At 47.1% G+C, this 13,742-nt stretch overlaps 6 protein-coding genes across 6 annotated transcripts; 4 read left to right on the forward strand and 2 right to left on the reverse strand.

Moving 5' to 3' along the window:
- Nucleotides 1–84: 84 nt before the first annotated feature.
- On the forward strand, nucleotides 85–1,527 carry BDV37DRAFT_279254 (zinc finger protein; the record flags this gene model as incomplete). Its single annotated transcript, XM_032086292.1, has 1 exon — nucleotides 85–1,527. One exon carries the CDS (start codon nucleotides 85–87, stop codon nucleotides 1,525–1,527), a length of 1,443 nt encoding a protein of 480 aa, XP_031945631.1.
- A 1,262-nt stretch (nucleotides 1,528–2,789) lies between these two features.
- Nucleotides 2,790–4,533, reverse strand: BDV37DRAFT_296474 (cation:proton antiporter; the record flags this gene model as incomplete). The annotated part of the gene is made up of 7 exons (XM_032090120.1): nucleotides 2,790–3,289; nucleotides 3,339–3,870; nucleotides 3,924–4,044; nucleotides 4,100–4,150; nucleotides 4,252–4,362; nucleotides 4,407–4,427; nucleotides 4,485–4,533. 7 exons carry the CDS (start codon nucleotides 4,531–4,533, stop codon nucleotides 2,888–2,890), a joined length of 1,287 nt encoding a protein of 428 aa, XP_031945632.1. The 3' UTR covers nucleotides 2,790–2,887.
- Nucleotides 4,534–7,295: 2,762 nt separating this feature from the next.
- Nucleotides 7,296–8,358, forward strand: BDV37DRAFT_268676 (uncharacterized protein; the record flags this gene model as incomplete). Its single annotated transcript, XM_032084220.1, has 2 exons — nucleotides 7,296–7,901; nucleotides 7,936–8,358. 2 exons carry the CDS (start codon nucleotides 7,296–7,298, stop codon nucleotides 8,356–8,358), a joined length of 1,029 nt encoding a protein of 342 aa, XP_031945633.1.
- Nucleotides 8,359–8,813: 455 nt separating this feature from the next.
- BDV37DRAFT_279257 (uncharacterized protein) lies at nucleotides 8,814–9,906 on the forward strand (the record flags this gene model as incomplete). Its single annotated transcript, XM_032086293.1, has 3 exons — nucleotides 8,814–9,086; nucleotides 9,139–9,526; nucleotides 9,605–9,906. The coding sequence occupies 3 exons, from the start codon at nucleotides 8,814–8,816 to the stop codon at nucleotides 9,904–9,906; spliced, it is 963 nt and encodes a 320-aa protein (XP_031945634.1).
- A 1,014-nt stretch (nucleotides 9,907–10,920) lies between these two features.
- BDV37DRAFT_279258 (PIG-L family deacetylase) lies at nucleotides 10,921–11,748 on the forward strand (the record flags this gene model as incomplete). The annotated part of the gene is made up of 1 exon (XM_032086294.1): nucleotides 10,921–11,748. One exon carries the CDS (start codon nucleotides 10,921–10,923, stop codon nucleotides 11,746–11,748), a length of 828 nt encoding a protein of 275 aa, XP_031945635.1.
- A 1,253-nt stretch (nucleotides 11,749–13,001) lies between these two features.
- BDV37DRAFT_193081 (heavy-metal-associated domain-containing protein) lies at nucleotides 13,002–13,563 on the reverse strand. The gene is made up of 2 exons (XM_032079705.1): nucleotides 13,352–13,563; nucleotides 13,002–13,233 (listed from the first exon to the last, which is right to left on the reverse strand). The coding sequence occupies exons 1-2, from the start codon at nucleotides 13,437–13,439 to the stop codon at nucleotides 13,082–13,084; spliced, it is 240 nt and encodes a 79-aa protein (XP_031945636.1). The 5' UTR covers nucleotides 13,440–13,563; the 3' UTR covers nucleotides 13,002–13,081.
- Between the last annotated feature and the right edge of the window lie 179 nt (nucleotides 13,564–13,742).

The raw sequence follows: 13,742 nt of genomic DNA on the forward strand, positions 1-13,742 counted from the left end.
TTGCATAGCTTCTGATATAGCTCTGCCCTCTTCAACACCATAGTTAACAATAATCGACACCTTTCAGCATCACTTTGACCAACGATGAGCCGGCGAGAAAAACAACACACCGACAGCTCATGGACGAGTTCTCTACAAGATGCCATGGAGCAAAATCTCCACCTTGAGGAAAAGCTACTTGAAGAGGAGATCAATACCCCTCAAGTTCTCTTGAGGAGATTGCTGTCGACACGATCTGTGGTGTCAACATCTTCATCGTTCGCAGAACGTCAACAGGCCGCAGTTGGCTGCACATCCCTGTTTCGAGAGATTGGAACAGGGTCGATTGGGAAGGTATTTGAACAGGCTGGTACATTGTGGGCATTCAAGGTACTCCTTATAGATCGCACCGATAAACTTTGGAATAATTATTTGATGCACCTACGAATCCAAGATAGCTTCGACCGACTTGGCGACGGTTCAGGCGGTCTCGAGATTCCTCGAGCTGCCTGGTTCGCGAATAGAGAATCCGAGTTCTGGTCCGAAAACATCCACCTATTCCCAGATGATCCTACGTTTCCTCGTCGACCTCGAGAAATCCTCTGCATGGAAAGAATATTTCCCCTTCCCCAGCCAATCCGTCATGCCCTAATCGATCTTTTCTGCAACCCGAATAATGTCGCCATGGCCAAGAGCGATGCATCGAACAAAGATTGCCTGGTACGCCTGTTTCTTGGTCGGAAGCGATACGGGGCATCGCGTCCTGGGGGCAGTCGGTTTTTTTCCCTGAGGAATTACACACTGCACGTCGATCAGATGGAAGAACTACAACTAGATGCGGATGAATATGCGGTTAACATGGCGGACGCACTCGCCGTTATGCACTGGCATACCAAGATCGATGCCATGGATGTTGAGTTCGTCCTGGGAAGCACCCCATTCGACCACAATTCCGTGCGTCGCCCTCCACCGCTTCAAGACATCTTACGCCTTACACCTGGGACAAGTACATTTGAGCGCGCCACGAACACTGTTCCTAACTTCAAAAAGCGCATTGTGAGCCTTTGGTTGCTTGACTTCGATGCTTGCGGTCCTATTACGATGAATACAACAGGAGTTAACCAGGCAGTTAAGGCTTTCATTGAAAATGAGCCCTACTGCCCCCGTCCGTACATGAAAGACGCTTACTCGGAGCGACTTTGGCGCATATTCTCCCAGCGTTACCTGGAGACAGGGAGAAAGATAACTGCTGGCAGTCCTTCGCAGTCATTGCCGCAGCAATTTATCCAAGGTGTGATGGCCAAGCTGTCGCCGCCAGACCAACTCCCACCGCGTCAAGCCACAGGCACAGTCTTAGGAATGGGTGAATCTTCAGGGGGCAGAGGGCCTATACCTCAACAACAACAACAACAACAACAACAACAACAACAATCGAGCCGGACCCCATCTAGACGTGGTCAAGGCGGGCAAAGGGGCGGTAGGGGCTCGATTGTTGGCTCGTCAAAGAGAGGCCCTGGAAATCGCGGACAAGGTCGAGGATATCGTTGAGCTGTAGGCTCTCATTTAGTATTGCTGGCGGAATAAAAAAAGGAACTGAGACAGGATGGACATTGGGAAAATGTACTGTTTTGCTTGAGCATAGAATTAAGTTTAGGAACTAAGGGAAGATATTCAATTTCATCTGCTGCAGGGTTCTATTTTGAGCTCATCTTGATTGAACAGTATCCACGGCCTTTCCATCCGTGAAATAGCCATATGCACGTCACTATTATGCCCCAGTTTGTCACGGCTGGAAAACCAATGAAGTAATAATGAACGGACCAAAGCTTGACCAGACCGTCACATTATGCCTTTTAACAAAACTTCAGAAACCGACGACTAGTGTTTCATTCAAAAGAGGCCTCTGTTGTCGTATCAGCTTATTCCAAGATGAAGAATATCACAGTATCATATCTGATTGCTATACTATCCTTTGCGGCCTTTGCTTATACCAGTCCGGATGACGATCTGCCCAACTGCGGATATGTTGTTTTCGTTTGTGCAAAGATATTTAACTCATATAATGCCTTTCATGAATGCGTTCGTGATGAACGAGGATGCTCTTGGCGTGACTGAATAGTTAGTATTCTTGTCTCAGGGACTGCGTTTGTTCTATCGTTGACAGAAACTGTCCTCAGAGTGTTATGCCTACCTATCGTTGGTCCAGTTACTCGAAGACTAGGAACTGAGTGTTATTCTATCATTGAAGGAGATATCAAGATGGAAGATGGAAGATAAGTGGTGGTGTTCTCTTTGATGGCTAGCAAGCAAGAACTATCAATCTCCAATATAACGCGTTCAATGATCTTGAAAGTTATATTACTATGCAAGCTTCAATCGTCGATCATACACTACCGCAGTATCTCACGTCATTAGGGATATAAATGTAAATGACTCGGAGTAAGCACGTCCTTCAAAATAAACTTGCATTGCGCGAATGGCTTGAGGCCATCCATATATTTCTTGTCTCCGTGCTTGATTCCGACTTACCTCAAACGTACTGTGTAGCACATATATTATGCACTATCATTGATTAAGTCCTTCAACATGACACTTTATCCTTTGTTCACTGGCAGGATCGCGCATGGACACATCCGTTGTTTCCAATGCTAGGTGGGGCGGCGGGGGAGATACATCGGGAGTGAAAGCAGAGTCTGCTATATCTTTTCAAGGCTTGTAAATTGTTGGTTTGGGTCAGGATTAGCTGTTGTTGATGTTGACGTCTTTCAAATTAAATATGGACATAGCACTGCCACACTGTCTGAATATAGTTATTAACCGAGCCTCGTTGCAAAGGCCAGACACTTCTAATTTAGCTATTCTAGATGTTCATCCCAAGGACACGGTATCTACTAGCTACCAGCAGATGTCATACAGCACTTTGCACATTCCCCTTCTCCTGCGATGGAGGCGTGTTCTTCTGCAACCCCCATTCACCCTCCCCAATTCGTGCCCCATAGAACTTAACCAATAGCCCGACCGTAACCGGGCCGATAATCGTGTTCAACAAGATCGCCCAGACACCGGTAATGAAGCCCTCCTCACTCACGTACTCTGTGGAGTTGTAACCGATCTCAATAATCAACAGACCAATCTCGCCGCGCGCAACCATCGCAGAACCAAGTAACAAGGCCGATAACATTGTTGCGTTATCCTTGGGAGACTCGACTGGTACGTCCGGAGCCGCGGGAGACTCCTTAGATGCTTTCCCGGTCTTCGATTTAGTTCCTGGCAGGTATTTCCATATAGGGATCCATATTCCCACAACAAACTAATCCTGTTAGTCAATACTATCTGTTGAATATATGCAAGAAACCAACCTTGGCGACGACCATTAGAAGCGTGTACAAGATCCCCCTCCAGATGCGCTTCCCCGTCCACAGCTGCACAAACGGAATGGCGAACCCGATACTAGCAAAGAACAGAGGCTCCATCAGATACGTCTGCACGCCCAGAAGATAGGCCTCGAAGGTATGAACGAAGGTCGGGCTTTTATCCTCATTTTGCTCGCCTTCTTCGCGACTCATGACCACGAATGGGCCATCGGGACGCTTGCTTGGCAGATAGGAGAGAAAGGTGCCGGCGAGGAAAGCGCCAAAGAGGACCGATGTGCCCGTGTATGCAGCGATGGAGATAAATGCGCAAAGCACAAGCGTCATCAATATGATGTTGGAGATGTGGTCGTAGCGGGCGAAGTGGAACTCGATGTATTTTCGGAATATCGGCGCAAAGAGAAATTTCGTCACGACGGGCGTGAGAATAGCCATTGCCACTGAGGCTACGATGGGGCGACCTATGATCCAGCCGAGGTTGGCGTCGCTGTTGGAGAGTTTACCCAGGTCGGAGATGATGCTGTTGGTTTCGGGGTGAGTTTGGGTCGGATTTTCGAAATTTGGGGCACTGACCTGGAAAGCACGAGACCAACTACATCGTCAATGACGGCCGCGCTTACGAGAACTGAGCCCACGCGGGTCTGCGCGAGATCTACTGTTTTCGAGGCTGATGAGATTACCGCGAATGTGGTGCCTAGCCAGTTTGTTAGATCGCAAGGGTAAGTTAGGGCTTGGCTGCGGATTCTTACCCAAAGAGGTGGCGGAAAGTGCCGCCCCAATGATAAACGTCTCGACCGCACCTGATTGACGTTAGATCTTATTCATAAACAGCATGGAAGATAATACCATATCCATATCCCAAGTATAGCAGAAGATAAGAAAGCCCGATAGGAAAACACACCCCTGTGGCGGCGCCGATCGTGCTCACCACCAGATTTTCCTTCAGAAGATCGAGCCGGGCGCCAAGGCCACCTGGAGATGATTGACGTCAACACCGACAGACGCTGCAGAACTTTCAAGCCACCAACCTTCAAATATAATCAGGATCAAGCCAACATATCCAAGCGCTAGGAAAGTCTGTTGCCAGTTCCATTCAAGGATATTTGTCAGCGGTACACCGTATATAATGCCAACTGCAATCTGTCCAATGATCCCAGCGCGGAGAACTTTGGCGGAGACCCATTCCGCCAAGGAGAGGAAGAAAAAGAATGAGATGATAATCAGGATTTCAACAACTAAGTGAGTGAGCCTTGCGATCCTGTGCAGTACTAGGGACGAATATCCAACAGTTCATACTTACTACCAGGCTCGTGGTACGGGAGGAAGCCACCTGCCATTATGTATGAGCGGACTAGGGCGGAGCATGGAAGCAGGAATAATCTCCAGCTGGAGAGGCGAAGGGCCCATCAAATAGTGAATTTCTCAAGTACAGATATCCCAAGCACAGTATTGGCATTAGCTAAGATTTCTCTTGGGTATCAGTCAAGAAGGCGAAGATGGTGAAAGGTGGAGTAAGGCCAAGAGACTAAGTCTTGGTTCTTCACGAAGACCCTGAAAGAATGGGTGCAACGGTCTGGGCCCATGTGATATGGCCTTTAGTTTGTGGGGACTTCGTGGGATATGGCATAAGGCCGACGCTAGAATCAGTAACTGTGGAGCATATCCAGACTTTGCCCGAGCTAATTTATAAGCTCAGGTGGCTGCGATGCTTGTCGTGATCCATCTCCTGAAGAAGCCGAGAACCACCATTTCATATTGTGCAGGTGATACTAGAGTTCCTTTTTGTTAGAACATCACTTTTCACCTCCAATCCTTTTGCCTTCTTTCGTGGCTTGTATGCTCATGTGTATCGTGGCGGGAGAGAAGTGATTCGGCATATCCGCCCAAAAAGTCTATGATCCACCCTCGGATGATCATTAATGTCTGAGTCTCCACTGCTGCGCTGTATGTAGTAGTCGAAGCGAAATGACTAGTCCAGTTGTAACCTTACAGATCTGTGTTTAGCTTCACCATGATATTGGCGTACTTGTCGAGGATGCCGGAACATCTGCAAGCTAGTCAAACAGCCAAGCATCTCAAGGATATGTGGCAACATGGTTCCAGTTGTGTGCCTATCATCTCCTGAAATTAGCACTAAGCAAAGATGGATTGGATGACCTGGTCTCTGGACACAGGCCAATGAGCGCAAGGACTAACGGATAAAAGAGAACAATGAGGATTGACTATACAAACACTGCAGGCATTTAGCCCTCAACAGGTATTGAAATACACATCATTCGCCCCGGTAGAGCCCAGTATCATCTCGTATTACCCTTTATTCCACCCCGAATATGGGATTCAGCATCTTGAGTGTCATACACGCCTGAACAAAGCGCCCTAAATTAGCGCTATACACCAGTTGCATCATTTTTTCTTTGGCAGATTATAATCAAAATGATACAAAACAAGGAGTCAGAGTGAACCAAAAACAATGGGCATTGCTCCCAACCAAGCGCCCTGAGATTGCCGAAGGCTTTGTTGAATCTGTACAACGGTCTCACATACATTGTCGTCTCCTATTCTTACGCAAATTCCCTTTCATATTTGACCCGGTCAGGGCTACATGATAATTGTGGCCTAGCAGAATCCCGTCTTGAATCGGATCATTTGCAAATCCGCTAGAGATCTCCGGAGATACAGCAAGATATAAATATCCGTCTATCTCATACAGCAGTTGATAGTAACCCTCACAAATTCTATCCCAATAACCAAGTGCTAGTGTCCATCCAAAGGCCAACGGTCTACCAAAATCACGCAGAAATAACACACCTGCCAAAGACACAACATTCCTTTTCCCAATGGCGCAACAACCAGCTGTGTCAGAGAACTTTTTGGCGCAGTTGCGCGCGAACCGAAGTTTCAACAAACGCTTGAAAATTGCGGCCTTTGTTCTTCTAGGACTGCTTATCATTATGGCATTAATACTCATCATCCTAAGTACCACTGGAGTTCTGGTTGTTGGCTCGACGAAGACAAAACCAAGGAAACCTAGATAGCTTTTTGCACGTACGTGGTGCTTGAAATAACCCCTTTATGTGGAAGGAGTATGTGAATATGGATCGGTTATTTTCATTGAATGGTTAGTGGTTGATCAGTTATATGCCCACTACTTCCTGGTGACGACATGGAGGTCACTATACCGCTAACTACTTATCGGTTCTCTTGCCTCTTCGTGAGTGCAGTTGACTTTGTTATTTTTTTCCTCTCTTTGTGCCTTGTCGTTCCTTGTTGTGGTATTAGTAAGACTCTTAGAAATACGAAGCAGTTAAGTTCACCGGTGATGAATTCAGCAGGAATGACGGCTGGTTATCGCGCGTCATCTTTGATTGAAGTCCAATCTACAAAGTAGTACACAAGGAAATCTCTCGCCAAGTGCACATGCTTTTGCAAACCTGGTATGTTCGTGATAGATAAAAAGTTACAAGATCGTACCCTGAAATGTCCCTGGCATTGTTTTTAAAAGTCCAGTCCTTCAAATGGTCGTTAATCACATCATTAAGAATAGGCTTATCTATTCGCGTGGCGTATCGTCAACTCCTCCCAGTTTCAATGAAGTTTATCCTAGAATCCCGATGTGATGTCAAGATCCGACAGGTTCAGGAAAGAACATTTGTCAGACAGGATAAATATCCCAGCAACTTGCATTTTAGTGGTCAGAAAATCTATAAAGGTCTTGTTGACCGGGATTTTCTCATACACCGAGATTCTCAGGAACCTTCAGTGAATAGGAAATGATACTAGATCAGCATATCACCGATCCAGCTACAGTCATCCCCACATATCCACATCCCTAGGAATATATCGTCTGGGGTCTCCAACCCCAACGAATTAGATCAACCGTGGAAAGGAATGTTTTCGAATAGCTCCGGCCCCTGCGCAATGTCGGAAAAATCTGATCTCGACACAATGACTCCAACCGAAGATAATTACATGGTCAAGCAAGACCCCGACCCAACCCCGACTGCTCATTGGCCTTGCAACAGCTATTTCGAACAAGCGAAGCCGGGGAGCAAGACAAGTAAGGGAGAGTTACCTTCTCCCAGAGCGAACGGACAAGACCATCCCCACGAAATCTACTTTCTAGAAATAGCCCAGAGCTCAAAGATCACGAACAGGGCCTTTTTCGACCACAATGGACGGATTCTCCGCAGTGTGGACGGCGGAAAGAATGTCACTGCACTAGTATCTGGTCTTAAAAGTCCCGATGGTCTTGACGTATCGAAGTCCACCGGCCGCATGTTTTGGACGAGTATGGGACTTGGTACATCTAACCAAGACGGCTCGGTACTGTCTGCAAATCTCGATGGCAGCGATATAAGAATTGTCATTCCCGAGGGTGCCGTGCACACGCCCAAACAACTAGCTGTCGACGATCAGAACAGGAAACTCTACTTTTGCGATCGTGAGGGCATGAGTGTTCACCATTGTGATTTCAACGGCCACGACCACGAGATCCTAGTTCTCCGCGGAGATTGCAAAAGTGGTGATAAGGAAGATCAAATGCGGTGGTGCGTGGGTATAGCCTTGGATCTCCAAAAACGGAAAGCTCTTCTGGACACAGAAAGGGACGAATAGAGGACACAAAGGGCGCATTTTCCGTGCGAATATCAATATCCCATCTGGGGAAAATGCTTTCTCTCGATCAGATATTGAGACGTTGTTCGTGGGTCTCCCCGAGCCCATTGACCTGGACTTCGTGTCTGAGACGCAGACACTTTACTGGACCGATCGTGGGGAAGACCCGCATGGTAATACACTGAATAAGGCGAGAGTCGCAGGCGAGGACCCTCAAGTACATATCATGGCACGGCAGCTACATCAGCCTATTGGATTAAAGGTTGATTCAATCAACCAGTATGTCCATGTCACTGACTTGGGCGGTAGTGTGTATCGAGTCAGTGTGAATGCGGGTGGCAAGGAGGTTATACATCGTGGGGATGGGTTTTACACTGGCATCACTTTTGTGTAAGGTTTCTGCCATCAGTGTTATTGAAGTTCCAGTGAGCGTATCTGACAACGTGTTGGATATGTGAGTTGAAATAACGAGCATTGCATTGTGTAGAAATCGCCTCTCGGCATCTCATCCGCGGATGCCGCGGACCTACCCGCGGGACTCGTCGACCAAGTCCTCGGCATGCCGGCCATTTTCCACGGACCCGCGGTATTGATGATGGGCCATGTATATGCCTCAGTTCGCTAGGAAATTCTACTGTGTTGCATAATCAACAACCAGATCTATGGAAATTGTAGGAACCAAGGTTTTTGGAATCGGGTTGCCGAGTTTCAGTAGTGGCATTGGATATATATTTAGCACCCTCCCGATCTTGACCATCCACCAACGTAACAAATCTTTATATATATACACCAACCATTCCATTACTCATCGTCATCCCTAATACCAAGTGATTATACGTTACTTCCAAGATGTCCATTGCAGGCAAGAACGTGATTAAAACAGTCGCTACTATCGGCACCGGCGTTATAGGAGCCAGCTGGACTGCTCTATTTCTGGCCCGAGGGCTCAAGGTCCTAGTGACGGATCCTGCTCCGAACGCAGAGAAGAACCTCAAGACATATTTGAAAGCACAATGGCCAACACTTACTCGAATTGGGCTCAGCGAAGGGGCTTCCCTAAAAAATTACACCTTTGTGAATTCCCTGGATAATCATTTCGACGAGATTGATTTCATACAAGAGGTACCGCCTACTTGTACACATGCTGTCCACTATCCTACTAACCGTAACCAAGAATGGCCCCGAGCGGGTAGAATTCAAACGCACCCTGTTCGCCTACCTGGATGAAAAAGCACGCCCAGAGGTCATCATCGCATCGTCGTCGTCCGGAATCCCATCGTCCGAATATGTGTCAGCGTGCCGTCATCACCCTGAACGAGTCCTGGTCGGGCATCCTTTCAACCCACCACATTTAATTCCCCTGGTGGAGGTCGTGCCGCATACAGCTACAGATCGAGAGACTGTTGTCCCACGAGCCATGGACTTCTACAAAAGTCTGGGAAAGAAGCCAGTGCTTATTCAGAAAGAGATACCCGGGTTCATCGTCAACAGGCTCCAAGCCGCCATATTGATGGAAGCATATAGCTTGGTGAGCAGAGGTATTATTTCAGCGGCAGACCTAGGTAAGATTCTATAACCCCCCTAGCTTTCTTGACAGATAGTCTCGTTGATATAACGCTAACTCTAATGAACTTGTAAAGATACCACAATGACGTCCTCTCTTGGTCTACGGTGGGCGCTCAATGGACCTTTTGCCCTGAACGCTATGGCGGGCAATGGCAGTTTTCAGCACTTCTTGGAGCATCTTGGCCCGGCTGCTAAATCGTGGCATGATGACATGCATAAGCATACGTTTGAAATGACGCCCCAAGCAATTCAGGATTTAAGCAAAACAGTGGAACCGATGGTGCAGGCAACTGATTTGGATGCTTTGCAGAAGGAGAGAGATGATGTACTCTTGAAACTGATGGACATGAAAACGAAGTCATCTTTGCTAGAATAGAGTGAAGCGAGTCAATTAGATTAATTGGCAGAAGATCGTTATGTATTATAGAAACTAATTCATGCGGATAAACCGATTTTGTATAGTTGCAATTTCGGGTAGGAGGGAATCGTGTCGTGTTGGTGCCAAGGAAGTGAAATCAGAGCCATATTACCTCTTCCTTGAACCCTTGATGCACAGCACATACCTCTGCAATTCTAGCCTCGCTAGATTCAAGGGGTCTGAGTGTCAGAACATAGCGTAGTTCAAGACTAAACCCGCCAGGGGTACATAAACGAGACGAGAGAGAAGGCCCGCAGGCAATGACACTCCGAGATATGAACATGCAACAAGCACAAGTACTTCCTAAGAGGGTTAGCAAATTCCTAATCTCTTGGTGTCGCGCAGTCAACTTCGCAGGTTAGTGGAAATAGGATTGTAGAACATTCCGCAACGCCAATTGAAACTGGGAACCCAGGTTTGAGAAGAAGCAAGGGATACGCCGGGAGTACCTGCCGCCATCGACCTCACACGAACATCAGGATCTCATCGTGTATAGGCATGAACATGCTGATATACAATGACGACTATGATTTAAATCGAGAGAAGAAAAAGAGGGTTAGAGTATATTCAAGGGACTGTACCTTATGTACAGGTTACACGTAGTGGGTATTGAAGATAGGCTAAGTAATGGTGATAGACATACTCTGTAAACTCCTGTCTAGTATAACATTGCGACAACAATTATAATACGTCTAACATTACTGAAGTCCGAGGGGCGAAAAGATTATCTGATCGGCGGTCTCTCTGGTAAATTAGTTGTCGTGATTGAATGTTTTGACGAGAATGTAGACGGCAGGGACGAAATCCCAGCTGGAATGCAGCATAGTTGAAGCTACACAACTTATCAACAATGCAAATGTGTTTATTTTCGCTTGGGGATACCGACCATAAATTTGGATTGTTAACCCCATCTTGTCTCACTATCGTTGTGTTTCACAGATCACAGTCAGCCCAATTGTCTATACACTCAAAATGAAACCCTACAGCCTCCTCAGCAGTTTAGCTATCCTCGGCCCTGCAGCCTTGACGGTTGCACAAACCCTGAACATTGTTGCACATCAAGATGATGATCTACTCTTTATGTCCCCAGACCTCCTTAGTGAAGTACGGTCAGGTCGAGCAGTCCGTACCGTCTTCCTCACAGCCGGCGACGCAGGCAACGGCGAAGACTACTGGACAAGCCGTCAAGCCGGCTCCCTAGCGACCTATGCACAGATCGCCGGTGTTGCCAATGAATGGAACGAAGGCGATGCAGGCATCGAGGGATTTGACATCCCGGTATACGAACTCGCAGCCCAACCCCAAATTGAACTGGCCTTCCTACACATCCCGGATGGCAACCTGGACGGGTCAGGTTTTGCTTCAACAGGAAGCGTCAGTCTTCAGAAGCTCTGGGAGGGAACCATCGAGGAGATCGGCACAGTCGACGCCTCCGGCACTACCTATACGAGGCAGCAGCTGCTTGACGTCCTATCCGACATTATTGAGAACTTCAGCCCCGACCGTATCAACACTCTCGACTTTGTCAATGATCTCGGTGACGGCGACCACAGCGATCACCACACCACTGGGTTCTTTGCAGACCACGCGTCTCAGGCTGCTGATAATGATGCCGACTTCTTCGGCTACATGGGCTATCCGGTAGCCTCGCTACCCGCAAATCTGAATGCGGATCAAATTGCTGATAAGAAGGCCATCTTCTATTTCTATGCCGGCTATGATTCTGGGACCTGCAATAGCGACGCTGCTTGTGCTGGTCGACCGGAGCTGGCTTGGTTGGAGCGCCAGTATCAGGTATGATTTGGGATTTAACGACATGAATGTGATACGGGAAACTCAATTGGAAGTTGCCAATGTCTTGATGTAACGAGGAGCGATTCTTTCTGACCTTACTCGTGGTGGACTCTTACGATTCGTGAAGCAGAACATTATATGTATGTAGCAAATTTAATGACACAAAAGATGACCGTATTCAGCGGTCTGCTCTCACTTCAAATTGAATCATGACTAGCTTTTTATACATTTCTGCAATGTATATGTCACATGCACTATTTAGCTGGAGATCAGCTGTTGAACACAGTATAGATCTATTAGATTGACATCAACACCTTGGGAACATGTTCCCTTAGGAATACTTACAACTTCGCATATGAGGTACACCTTGTCTAGCTCAATGGAACCACAGCTTTGATTTCACTGGGCTTAAAAACTATGGATGGGCGCGACGTGCATTCTTGACAATGGAAAGACCATAGATACTGGCAAGAGCTGGTGTTGTGACTGAATAGTTTCGACATGGTACCGAATATTAAGTGTCCCATAGCTAGTCCCCGTGGCCGGCCAGGGGACAAGAACAAACGTAGAAGAAGTTATTTAGCTCTACCAGAACAGTGAACGCTGTTGCAGCTATCATGTCGCGTGAGGACAATTTAAACTCCTGTACGGCTCTTCCATTAGCAGCAATGACGATGGAGCTAGCAAATGTGACAACCGTCGGCATTAAGCCGTACATTGCAGTGAAGGACCATTAATGAGGAGCACCATGCCCTGCCCAAGCTACGATGTATCCGTTCTCTTGATCACCTTTAAAAATCGCCATATTCAGCCCTTCCCACGAAGCGCGAGAGTGCAAGGAAACGTACGATCCTGTAGAGCTAGCAAGGTAGGCTGTCATGTACCTGGACTTTCTGGGTTTTCGGACTCGGCCAAAGCATTAAATGCAAATCTACAGGAGACTCTGGTTAGTACGATAAATTTAATACGCTGCCGCATTAATCGCGCATCATTCGTCCTTTTGGATCTGCACCGGAAGTTGAAAACTCTGGTTGGCTCTCATCCCCGAGGGGCAGACGCGCCATTTGTGCGCCAAAATAATCCACTAGTAGCGAGTCCGAGGACGATCCTTGGATGAGCACTAAATCATTATCCATGATGGTCTAATTATTTTGTCTTACACGCTAGATCTGTTGAAGTTGATTGTGTTGGGACGGATTTATGGAATATACGCGCACATGTTGTCTGTAGAGGAACATATATTTAGATATTGTCATCCACTTTCCACCCACCATGTGTCCAGTCGTTCGTGTTGCTCTCTCCTTTCAAGACTTTATCCGGTGGGCCACTCAGCGTTGGCTTAGATAGAATGAGGGACACCGTCAATTTCGCCACTGTGAACATCTTTGCCCTTTTCCTTTATGGCTGCGAGCACGGCGTCGTATGAAAGCGAGGGTTCGGCGACGATAGAAACGGTTTGCTGTTCAAGGCTGATATCCAGGGACTTAAGTCCTATTGAGAGATCCATCTAATTAGTATGATGCATGACAAGGACAACGTAGAGACAAAGCTCTCTATGGTATATACACTATGGACAATGGCACTTTGGGCTCTACTGGTAGTCACGTACCGCTGAGTGGTCTGAGAGCATCCTGGATAGCATTTGAACAGCCGGAACATCCCATCTTGACATTGAACTTGTATTGATGATTGGACATTATTGTGACTGTTGTTTGGTGATTGGTGGCAATAGTTGAAGTGAATTGGTCACAGGCGAAGGTATGTTTAAATGCTGAAGTTGATCAAAGGTTATGTTGAGGGAATCTGATCTGGGGAATGGAGAGAAAGATTCATTCTATTTATAAGTCGAGTGATGCGTCTACCTGGTGAGGTATTTGTGCCCTGAGCCCAAGCCGTTGGCGTCCCTGCATCTTTCCGAATACTAACCCGTAGAGTGTATGGCCCTGCCATTCTGGATGTGGGTCGTTCTGTGCGCGTTTTTCGCGTTAGTTCCTCAGTAG

This window comes from Aspergillus pseudonomiae (genome assembly GCF_009193645.1).
Source record: "Aspergillus pseudonomiae strain CBS 119388 unplaced genomic scaffold BDV37scaffold_7, whole genome shotgun sequence".
NCBI classification, from domain to species: Eukaryota; Fungi; Ascomycota; class Eurotiomycetes; order Eurotiales; family Aspergillaceae; genus Aspergillus; species Aspergillus pseudonomiae.

Bases quoted from the DNA above. Each gene is read 5' to 3' on its own strand.
- BDV37DRAFT_193081 (XM_032079705.1), bottom strand. From the start codon at position 13,439: ATGTCCAATCATCAATACAAGTTCAATGTCAAGATGGGATGTTCCGGC. The intron at 13,234-13,351 runs GTACGTGACTAC...ATCTCTCAATAG, and splicing joins TGCTCTCAGACCACTCAGCG to GACTTAAGTCCCTGGATATC.